Raw genomic sequence first — 12078 nt, forward strand, 5'->3', positions numbered from 1 at the left:
GACTTTTGTTCCTGTCCCCCCCACCCTGTACCCTCACATATCCTATATAGGCCAAGCCATCACCCCAACACATCGCCATTCATTTGTGGTGCAGTATCCCAATGGCCGCCGGCTAATAAATTGTCCACTTAAAACTTATACTCTGTGGTGTGTCTCACTCGCTTCTGGTACAACACTTCTGCAATCATTTCCTAATACCAAGATGATGACTAATAGTAATGAGCATGACTCTAGCACTTCAGAGTTTATAAAAGCACTTTTCACATAACATTTCATTTCATCCTCAAAACAATGCTGGGAGGTAGGCAGTATTATTACCTTTATTTTACAGAAGAGGAAACTGAGACTGAGAGAGGTTGAGTGACTTGCCCAGAGACATATAGTTAGTAAGGATTTGAGGTGAGATTTGAACTCAGGTCTTCCCAACTCAATGTCCAGCACTCTATCCATTGCACCAGAATTATGATGATGGTGATAAAGAGGAGGAGGAAGTGACATCTCTCAAATGAAATAATTTAAGAGGCAATATGGCTAGAGTGCTGGACTTGGAGTCAGAAAGATCAGTATGACACTAGACAAATCATTTCATCTCTGTGTACCTCAGGAAACTTCTCTGTTAAGTCCTAGACAATCATGATCTTGCTGTTCCCTCGCTGATCTGTGTTCTTAGAAGCTTTAAAGTAATTTGGGGGTGAGAGGGGGGCATAATTGCTTCTTAAGTTCTCCTTTCACTTTTCACTGCAGTATTTGTGATCAAAGGTGCTGAGGTTTTCAAAACTCATCTAAAGCATCTTTGATTTTAAAGAGGAAATTCTCCCATTTTAACAATAAATTTAGAATAGTTGTGTAGAATCTATAGGCATAGTGTTTTACAATGGAAAGAATGTTAGATTTGAATCCAGAAGACCGTGCCTTGGTGTTGAATTTGGAGTCAGGAAGATCTGAATTCAAATCCTGCCTCAGGCACTTACTAATTACTTAACTAGTCACTTACTTAACCTCTATCTGCCTCAGTTTCCTCAGCAGTAAAATGCAAAATAGCATCTGTCTAATAGGGTTGGTCTGAGCTTCAGATGAGGTAATACAAATAAAGTATTTTACAAATCTTGAAGTGCTAAATAAATTTTAGTTATTATTATTTTACTACTTGTGTAATCTTGGACAAGTCACTTGATGTTCTAGGTCTTAGTTTTATCACGTATAAAAAGAGGGAGCTGGACTAGATAATCTCTGATATTCCTCCCAACTCTATTTATGAGACTAGGATCATAGGTTTAGAGATGGAATAGACTTTTGAGGTCATATTGTTAAGGGATATCAAACTCACATACCCTCCAGTGCCCACAAAACTGCCTGGATCCGGATTAAAATGTAATTAGGAAATGAATAAAAATACAACACAACATAAACAATGTTAATTTGTGGTTTTCTATGTAGCCAGTATTTAGCCCACAGGGATCTGCTTCTATTTGAGTTTGACACCACTAATCTAGTTAATATTGGTCTGCTCTCATTTTATAGTTCAGGAAACTGGGGCCCAGAGGGCTTTAAGTGATCTCTCCAAAGTCACACAGGTCCTGTGTACATGTTTATATAGCTCTTGAAGTAGCATATGATGGTTTATAAAACACATTATATAGATTATATTGTGGTGAAATCATCAAAACTGTTGTTTTAACACTAATATGACACATGGTTCTATTATAAAGCTGCTATCAATTGTTTCTATATGTTCATCTAGTCATTGCATGACGCAATGTGAAATCTATTATAATTACATTTACTTTATTAACAACTCATCTAGTCAAAAATGTTTGATAAACTACTCAAAACAAATTAGGTGAAGAAAACGTTTGTGGAGTCTGTGTGACTATCAAAAGAACAAAATGTACCTAAATAAACACATTTTATTGGTTGTTTATAACTTTACTATAAACACATTAAATAGCTACAGAGATATTTTCATATTAACATATGGTGTACATATTAACTATTATATTAACTTCAATGCTTTTATGGATATATTAAGGCAAATTCTCAAAATGATTATGACTGATCGATTAAGTAAAAGAAGCCAATTAACAATAAATAACCAATTATATGCTGTTTTCACTTTGAGAGATATGAATGAGTGTATGAATCAACAAGGATTTTTGTCAAGTGTCATTGTGTCAAAAGTTGCCCTAGGGGTTGAGAATACAAAGACAAAAATAAATAAATCCTTATCCTAAGGGAGACTGCTTTCTAGATCATATAAAGAAGAAAGGCTATATCAGAGAAGTAATTCCAACCATTGAATTTTTTTTTAATTTGGAAAAGCCCCTTATTTCCTCCCAACCTTGATTCTATAAAAAAAATTATGTAGCGAGGAAAAGGAGACAAAGTCATTGGTAAGCCTAGTATAAAAAAGGAGGGGGAGGGCTCTTTGTAAACTACTGTTGCATTTGTCAGGTCGTCTTCTCTAGTTTCACCATTATTAAGTAATATTTACTTAGTTTAAATAGTAAGTAAAGCAGTGAATACCAGGTGACTGTAACACAATTTATACATGGATGGTCCTTAGTTTCCTCAGTTTCCCAAGGTTGGTTCTCCATTAAACTTCAAGCTCCTCTGAGAGCAGGAACTGTTTTTTTTTTCCCCTTTCTTTGTATCCCCAGCACTTAGTTTAAGCACTTAGTAAGGTCTTCATACTTGCTTGTTTACTGACTGAACAGGATAACCTCCCAAAACCCTGTATAGTTCTAAATCTATAACCCATTGAAGACTTTTACTTTTAGGGTCTCTGTGCTACCTTCAGTAAGTTTCAATTTTGTTTTGTTTTGTTCTGATTTTTAATAATCAGTTTTCTACCCTTATCCTGTTAATATAGGTCTGGCATACTACATACAGTTATGGATATGAGATAATTTGTTGAGATGATGATTTCAATTTTAATTTCATACTAAGACTCATTAATGTTGATCAATCTGTTAATGCATGATTGTGTTTTTTATTTCAGGTTAAAAAAGCTTCTTGAGCAGGAGAAGATCTACCAAGCTCGAAAAGAAAAAGAAAACACCAAGAGGCTCAATAAATTGAGAGATGAACTGGTGAAACTCAAGTCATTTGCCCTCATGCTGGTAGATGAAAGACAAATGCACATTGAACAACTTGGCCTACAAAGCCAGAAGGTACAAGACCTTACACAGAAACTAAAGGAAGAAGAGGAGAAGCTAAAAGCTATTACTTCAAAATCCAAAGAAGATAGGCAAAAACTGCTTAAGTTGGAAGTAGATTTTGAACATAAATCTTCAAGGTTCTCTCAAGAGCATGAAGAGATGAATGCTAAATTGGCCAATCAGGAATCACACAACAGGCAGCTTAGGCTTAAGCTAGTAGGTTTAACTCGAAGAATTGAGGAACTAGAAGAAACCAACAAGAACCTCCAGAGGGCTGAGGAAGAACTTCAGGAGCTAAGAGATAAAATAGCCAAAGGGGAATGTGGGAACTCCAGCCTTATGGTGGAGGTAGAAAACCTCCGGAAGCGTGTGCTGGAAATGGAAGGCAAAGATGAGGAGATCACCAAAACGGAATCACAATGTCGAGAACTGAAGAAGAAATTGCAAGAAGAAGAACACCACAGCAAGGAGCTGAGGCTTGAAGTTGAGAAGTTACAGAAGAGAATGGCTGAACTAGAGAAGCTGGAAGAAGCTTTCAGCAAGAGCAAATCGGAGTGCACTCAGCTGCACTTGAATCTGGAAAAAGAGAAAAACTTAACCAAGGACCTGATAAATGAATTGGAAGTGGTGAAGAGTCGAGTTAAAGACCTCGAATCTTCTGAAAGCCGATTAGAAAAAGCTGAAATGAGTTTAAAGGATGATCTGACAAAGCTGAAGTCATTTACTGTGATGCTGGTCGATGAAAGGAAAAATATGATGGAAAAAATAAAACAAGAAGAAAGAAAAGTGGATGGGCTCAATAAAAATTTCAAGGTGGAACAAGGGAAGGTTATGGATGTGACTGAGAAACTAATTGATGAAAGTAAGAAGCTTTTAAAACTTAAGTCTGAAATGGAGGAAAAGGTATATAGCTTGACAAAAGAGAGAGATGAGTTAATGGGTAGATTGAAAAGTGAAGAAGAAAAATCCTCAGAGCTAAGTTGTAGTGTTGATCGATTAAAGAAGAGGTTGGATGGCATGGAGGAGGTGGAGCGAGAAATAACCAGAAGCAGATCCCGAAAAGGACCTGAACTCACCTGCCCAGAAGATAACAAGATTAAAGAATTAACACTGGAAATAGAAAGACTGAAAAAGCGTCTCCAACAATTAGAAGTAGTTGAAGGAGACTTGATGAAGACAGAGGATGAATATGATCAGCTGGAGCAAAAATTCAGAACTGAGCAGGATAAGGCTAACTTCCTCTCTCAACAGCTGGAAGAGATAAAGCACCAGATCGCAAAAAATAAAGCTATTGAGAAAGGTGAGGCTGTGAGTCAGGAGGCTGAGCTAAGACACCGATTCCGGTTGGAAGAGGCCAAGAGTCGAGACTTGAAGGCTGAAGTACAAGCCCTGAAAGAGAAGATTCATGAGTTAATGAACAAAGAAGACCAGCTTTCTCAGCTACAGGTGGACTACTCAGTTCTTCAGCAAAGGTTTATGGAAGAAGAAAGCAAGAACCGAAACATGGGACAGGAAGTTCTGAACTTGACAAAAGAGTTAGAACTTTCTAAGCGTTATAGCCGAGCCCTAAGGCCAAGTGTGAATGGAAGGAGGATGGTAGATATTCCTGTGGCATCTACTGGAGTGCAGACAGATGTAGTAAGCAATGAAGCAGCAGAGGAAGAAACCCCAGCTGTGTTTATAAGAAAATCTTTTCAAGAGGAGAATCATATTATGAGCAATCTTCGGCAGGTGGGGCTAAAGAAGCCTATGGAGCGTTCATCTGTACTGGACAGATATCCTCCAGCAGCAAATGAGCTTACAATGAGAAAATCTTGGATCCCCTGGATGAGAAAAAGAGAAAATGGTCCCCAAACAACTCCAGAGAAAGGGCCTCAAGCCAATTCTAGTCCAGGACATCCTGGAGAGGTGGTTCTTTCACCAAAGCAGGGTCAGCCTCTTCATATTCGAGTGACTCCTGATCATGAGAATAGCACAGCTACTTTGGAGATAACTAGTCCAACATCTGAAGAATTTTTTTCTAGTACCACCGTCATTCCTACTTTAGGGAACCAAAAACCACGGATCACCATTATTCCCTCACCAAATGTCATGTCTCAGAAGTCAAAAGGGAGTGACACAACATTGGGGCCAGAACGTGCCATGTCACCAGTCACAATAACTACATTCTCAAGAGAGAAGGCCCCTGAGGGTGGCAGGGGAACTTTTATGGAGAGACCCACATCCCCCATTCAGATAATGACAGTATCAACATCTGCTGCACCAGCAGAGATCTCTGTATCTCCAGAATCAAAAGAAATGCCCATAGGAAGGACTGTCTTCAAAGTAACCCCAGAAAAACAGACTGTCCCAACTCCAGTACGAAAATTCAACTCCAATGCCAACATCATAACCACAGAGGACAACAAAATTCACATTCACTTGGGTTCCCAATTTAAACGATCCCCAGGAGCATCTGCTGAAGGGGCAAGTCCACTTATTACAGTTAGACCAGTCAATGTGACAGCTGAAAAAGAGGTTGCCACTGGCACTGTCCTTCGTTCTCCTAGGAACAACCTTTCCTCGAGGCCTGGAGCAAGCAAAGTGACAAGCACCATCACTATAACACCTGCTACCACATCATCCACTAGGGGAACCCAGTCAGTGGTAAGTAGAACAGATTTCCAGGATATTTATTGAGATTTATCTAGAGGAAAAAAATGGGAGACGGAGAGAAGAAACTCTTAAATATTCCCATATCAAATAGCTTAATCTCTTTAAAAACAACGATGTTCATCCTTCTATTCAGAATTGCTTTTTACATGACCCTAAGAGAATTGTAGAGGGAAAGAAACTGAAGTTTAATTAAAGGCTTGGGTTCAATTCTTGCAAACACCAATTCTAGAAGTACATTTTTTTAAAGATTTCTTTCTCTTCTTTTTTATTTTTTTTTTGGAAGCAGTCGGGGTTAAGGGACTTGCCCAGAGTCACACAGCTTATAAATATCTGAGGCTGGATTTGACTCCAGGGCCGGTGCTCTATCTACTGTGCCACCTAGCCACCCCAATTGGTAAATTTTCTACGTATGCATTTATACCTCAGAAATCAGCAAATTCACCTCTAGAAGTACATTTCAAATAGCAACATTCCAGTCACGAAATGTCACAAACAAGAATTTTTTCAATTATGTTCACCTTGGTTTTCTTCTATTAACTGTTAAAGTAACATGGCAAAGTTGGAAAGGGGAAAAAGGAAGATCTGAATCCAAGCCCTTCTGACATATAATGGTTGTGTGACTGTGGGCAAGTCACTTACATTTTCTAGTACCCCAACTCATTCTCAGAAATTATTAGTTGCCAATCTGCATCTCTTCAGGGAATTTCCCCACAGTGAGTTCCCAAGGTGTCTATAGCATGTTATAAACCCTTCCACTCCAATGTTTAAGTGTTCCTGTTGTTCCTGGTGCCATTGCAAAATGTTCCCTCTATTTTTAAAAAAAGGGTTTTTTTAAAAATCATACAACTTTATGATTACTAATTTGCCATCATTTCACAGAAGATGACACTATATGAGTTTGGGGATTTCTAAAACTCTCATTAAAATGTGTAGAATTTCTAACTAGGAATTTCCTCCATAAAATTAATTCATCTCTTATCAATGTAGGCATTTCTCTCACCCCCTACTATCTTTTATCTCTCAGTGAGCTCCATAGTCATCTGCAGAAGTCCTTTTAACTGGTTGGCTTACTAGTTTTAGAAAGAATGCAAGTTGATGAGGACTATCTCATCCATATCCTAAGCCCAGTGAAAAGATAACTGAACTTAGAGTCATAGACCTGAGTTTAAATTCTGGTGCTGCCCCTTAGGACCCCAGTGACCTTGGGTAATTCTTCGCTTCCCTGGGCTTCCATTTCATCATCTATAATAAGAGGGGGTTGGGCTAGATGACCTCTAAGGTCCCTCCCAACTCTAGATTTATCATTATTTGATACAAAGTTTCAGCACGTAGTAGGGGATCAATCAATGTTTGTTGAATGAATGAATAAAAAAAAGGCAGGTCATTTTGTGAAAAATCAATATGTTTTATTGTAGTTGTTCTAAGCTCTGATTTTGTCAGAGTTGGGAAATGGCTGATATGGAAGCCCTCACTGACCAGAAACTCTTCTATAATGTATTTTGAAACAAGTCAGGGTATTTTTAGAGAATACCTTTGTAGACTGTGAACACATTAGCAAATATAAGTGTGGTAGAATATTTAACAGCTGGATCTAGATGCAGAGCTGAGACCTTAGAGGTCATCTAGGGTAGAGTAGTTGAACACTGCCCACAATACTCCAGAGTTAAGTCTGAAGCCTATTAAAATGTAATTGGTAAATAGTTAGCAAAATAAATAAAAATACAATAGAACATAGATAATGTTAATAGGTGGTTTTCTAGGTCAATATGCAATCCAGGGGTTTCTTACATATAGTTTAGTGCTTCCACTCCCCCAACCCCCTTCCATTTGAGTTTGACATGGCTCTAGGACATTTAATATAACCAATTGGAAATGTAACTATGAGGAAATCTGTGAGTCTTGAACTTTTAAACAATCACCAGCGTCCCCTCAGCCTCCTTTTAAGGAAGACTAGAAGCTGGTTGTTTTAACTATATAATGTTTCCAAACTCAATAGAAATTATGCTTCTATGATACACATACCTTCAGATTCTACTTTTAAAATATGAGCTTCTAATAGTCTTCTAACAACAGCTTTGAGCCATACAAAAGTTTTCCTTTTAGAGTCAAATAGCATTCCAGGTTCCCCATCCTTCTCAAGGGTTGAAATGCTGTCTTGTCTGACTCTTACACAGGCAGCCACAAGGAGCCTGAGTTGGTTGCTAAGAAGCTCACTTTCTCTTGGCTAGGGTTGATGCAGAGAAATGAAGAGTTGTAAAGTGGTGGTGGTTGGGAAGACCTAGCAGGTTAATTAGCCAGTCACTTCCCCAGAAAAACTCAACCTCATCTAACAGGATGTGATATTTCCCATATCTTAGATTCTTAAAGATGCAAGAGCCTTAGAATTTTGGAAGGCAGTTTCTCTATTGGTATTTGTAACACAGATAATAGAATTACATAGTTTTCTCATCAGCCGCATCATTTGGATTATAAGCAAAAACCCCCTAAGAACAAGGGTTCTTACCCTGAGGTTCATAGATCCGCAAGATGTCTTTGCAGATATTTCAGTGAAACTTAGATCTATAAACTTGGTTGGGGTATGAGGGGATTATGTCTTCATTTTAGTTTAATTTGTGTGAAATCCTATATATACATATTTCTGCGGTAAATCAGTCAGGTCAGTCAACAGGCTTTTATTAAGCACATTGAAATTCTATTTGTTGCAATGCAGGGGTTCCTCACCTTTATTGTGTCATAAACCCCTCTGTCAGTATGGGGAAGCTTATGGACCTTTACTCAGAATAATATTTTAAAATTGTCCCCACTTCTCCTATATATCTTGTTTGTACATACTTTTTTTCATGTCATTCCTTTAGACTATGAGCTGCTTGAAAGGAGGGACTTTTTTTTTTTTGGCCTTTCTTTGTATCCTCAGCACTTCCAATGAAATAGAAATGGATTGGCCAGAGAGGGAAGTAGTCATTCACCCTAGGGCACAGCACATCTGGAGGAAGGGGAATATAGGGTAAAAAGATATTTTAATATTACTTTAAAATATAATGCATATATTTTGAATGCCTGAAAAAATTCCTGTCTCCATAATATGTATTTGTTTTGTAATAAGGCAAGTTGCGCATGTTTTGGTGAAGATTTAAGGCTTTCAGGACATTATAAAGAGGGAAATATAATTTTCAAAGCTTGCCTGGCCAAAAAAAAAATCTTGTCTCAACATTGCAACAAAAACTCTTGTAGAACCAAAGGACTACCACGCCCCAGCTGATGGCTTCATAAGCTTCCACCATAGAAAAAGAAAGTTGGGATAGTCCTTTGGAGTTAGAGATAATAAATAATAATTGACATTTATATACAGGAGCTCTTGCGAGTACAGTGGAAACAGCACTGGCTTTGGAATTAGAAGACCTGGGTTCAAATCTCACATCTGATTCTTGCTACCTGTGTTATCTTGGGCCTCAGTTTCCTTATTTGAAAAATGAGGAATTTGGACTAGTTGTCCTCCTGTCCCTTCCAATTCTAGATTCACGATTCCAAATAGCACTATAAAGTTTGGAAAATGCTTGGTGATATTTAAGCCTCATGACAACCTTGGGAGCTGAGACTGGCATTATTGTGCTCATTTTACAAATGAGGAAACTGAGGCTCATCAAAGTTAAGGGTCTTACTTAGGGGTACACAGCTAGCTAGTAAGTGTCAGAGGTTGAACTTGAACTCCAGTCTTCCTGAATCCAAGACCAGCACTTTAGTCCCTTTCATATCCAGGGAGCGTGATGGTGTAGAGGGAAGAACACCAGACTCAGGAAATCTTGTAGTTTTATCACGGCTATGCTGCTTAATACTTGTTTAATTGTGGGTTGACCATTCATCCTCTCAGAGACTCAGATTCCTCATCTGTATGATAATAAAATAATAGCACATGTTCTACTTCCCAGTATATGTAAAATATATGTTACATGGGTTACATGTAGTAATGCTGTATATAATTGTATAAATCCCTTTCTAGATAAACTCTGACGAGATGCTCACCGGGTGTATTCCTACATAACAGAATGCGAGGTTTTGATGTATGCACTCACAGAAAAGTCAACCAAACCAACTTCACATCTGTTTCTTTTTTCTTTCACAGTCAGGACAAGATGGGTCATCTCAGCGGCCTACACCCACCCGCATTCCTATGTCAAAAGGTATGAAAGCAGGAAAGGCAGTAGTAGCAGCCCCAGGAGCAGGAAATCTGACCAAATTCGAGCCTCGAGCAGAGACTCAGTCTATGAAAATAGAACTGAAGAAATCTTCAGCCCGCAGCACTACCTCTCTTGGAGGGGGGAAGGGCTGAGGGCAGTGGCTAAGGGGGTATGTTGTGCAGCTATTATGGCTACCATGAAAATCTACCTCCTGTCTGTTAGTGGCAACTGTTTACATGTACTAATTTGAGTTGTGAATACATCATTTACCAAATAATGAACTAATAATTACATGTCTTACTTGATTGTGTATCTTTATCTCTGTGCAGAGGAGAAAACTTATAGTCAAAATAATGCTTGCAGCACGACGCACTAGAAATAGCACTGGAGTGGGTGTTAGAGGACCTGGTTTGTAGTCTGAGCTTTGTTATTAGTTGTGAGACTTTGGAAATGTCACTTGACTTCTCTGCCCTCAGTTTCCTCAGCTGCAAAATGAGGGGATATGGACTAGATGATGACTAAGGGCTTTTTCAGCCCCACCAGTCAGTCTAGGAGTCTCAACAGTCCTAGTTTAGTATTAATTTGTCTGTGCTGTTTTTAATTAAAAAAACAGGTCACATAAAATAAGATACAATTACAGCTACGTATAATTTCCTCTACCTCTAAGGAACTCTTGGCTTACCATACATGCCTCAAATAATAGCATTGTTATCTAAAATTTAAAAAGAAAATTCTTCCCTAAATTAATTTCAAAGAATAATTTCCTTCGAATTTTAAAATACAATAAAAATGAATGACAGAGGCACCATAAATAGAATTGTTACTATTACTGAATTTCTTTTTTTTGGTGGGGAGGGGTCAGTGGTCAAAAGAGGGTAGACTTCCTGCAGTCTCTGAAAGATTCCCTGAGTTTTACAGAGGATAATCTGAAAACCATTGATTTAACGGTAATATTGCTACAATCAAGTTTAAAAAAATGCAATGTATTTAAATTGTATGCAGTATGACTGTAGCTTCCAGATGGCTATCCTGCAGCCCAACAGAGATCATAATAAATGTCTTAAAGGAATTGCTGATGTATTCTGGTGAGATTCCAGGAAAAAAAAAAGCATAGGACCAGAAACTGAGTGCTAGAAGGGACCTTAGACATTGGCTAGTCTAAATCCATCATTTTATAGATGAAGCAATTGACCCAGAGAGGTTAAGTGATTTGCCCAGGCCACAGAGGTAGTAAGTGGCAGAGTCAAGATTTGAATCCAGGCCCTTCTGACTCCAAGTCCAGGACTGTTTCCATTGTGCAAAGCTTCATATGCTGCTTAGTTGGATTCTGATTTTCTCCCCAAGTCACATTGAAGTCTTTGCTCATGAGTGTAGATCCAGTCTCAGGAGTCTTTGTGGTATGGAGAAGTAGATTTTTTTCCTTTTATCATTTTTATCCATGTTTATCTCATTTCCCTTTTCATTCTTTCAAAGCATGTTTTAATACGCATGAAACTGGGTGTGGATGCAAAAACCAGATGTCATTCTGATGTGATTAATCATATTTAAGTAGACACTGGCAATTTCAGTGCATATAACAGAAAGTGAGCTCAAGGCTAACAGTAGCTTAGCATACAAGGTCTCACACAGGCTGCGCTTCCGTCTTAATTTTTGAACCATTTGAGTGAACTTTACGAGACTACAACAACCCAAAAGTTACAAATCTGGAATTTTCTTTTTTAATTTGTAAAATGTAGGAATTAAATAATGAATTGACCAGAGGACTTCTTTTCATATTTTCAAAAAGGGGAAGGGAGGGAAGTTAATCACCTTTTAACACATGACTCATGCTTCAGTAGTAAAGACATTGCTCTTTCCCATGCCAGATTTCTCGTCATTGGCAAGACCCTGACTTGAATTGTTTATAGGAGTTTATAGGAGTGTTCCACACTTCTTTTCTTGACAGGCCCCCGTGGCCTGTTGCCCTTGGATTCTTAAGGTATAAACTCAAAATGTTATTGTAGGAAAGGGCCCATAACAGAGCCGTGTTGTATTGGTAGAGTCCCGTGTTTGGGGGAAGAGAGTTCAAAGATCAGAAAGATATGAATGCT

The 12078-nt window shown here is 38.3% G+C and overlaps 1 protein-coding gene across 2 annotated transcripts in view; it reads left to right on the top strand.

Moving 5' to 3' along the window:
* The window catches only part of FILIP1 (filamin A interacting protein 1), a 278842-nt gene that overhangs the window by 242653 nt on the left and 24111 nt on the right, over positions 1-12078 (top strand). The window contains exons 5-6 of one of the 2 annotated variants that reach the window (XM_036766532.1): positions 2999-5804; positions 9934-10157. In XM_036766532.1, coding sequence (XP_036622427.1) covers positions 2999-5804; positions 9934-10140 — 3013 coding nt within the window. In that variant the 3' untranslated portion in view covers positions 10141-10157. The remainder of the gene's footprint in view (positions 1-2998; positions 5805-9933; positions 10158-12078) is intronic. The other variant, XM_036766533.1, reaches the window with a different exon arrangement.

Source organism: Trichosurus vulpecula, chromosome 7 (genome assembly GCF_011100635.1).
Source record: "Trichosurus vulpecula isolate mTriVul1 chromosome 7, mTriVul1.pri, whole genome shotgun sequence".
NCBI classification, from domain to species: domain Eukaryota; kingdom Metazoa; phylum Chordata; class Mammalia; order Diprotodontia; family Phalangeridae; genus Trichosurus; species Trichosurus vulpecula.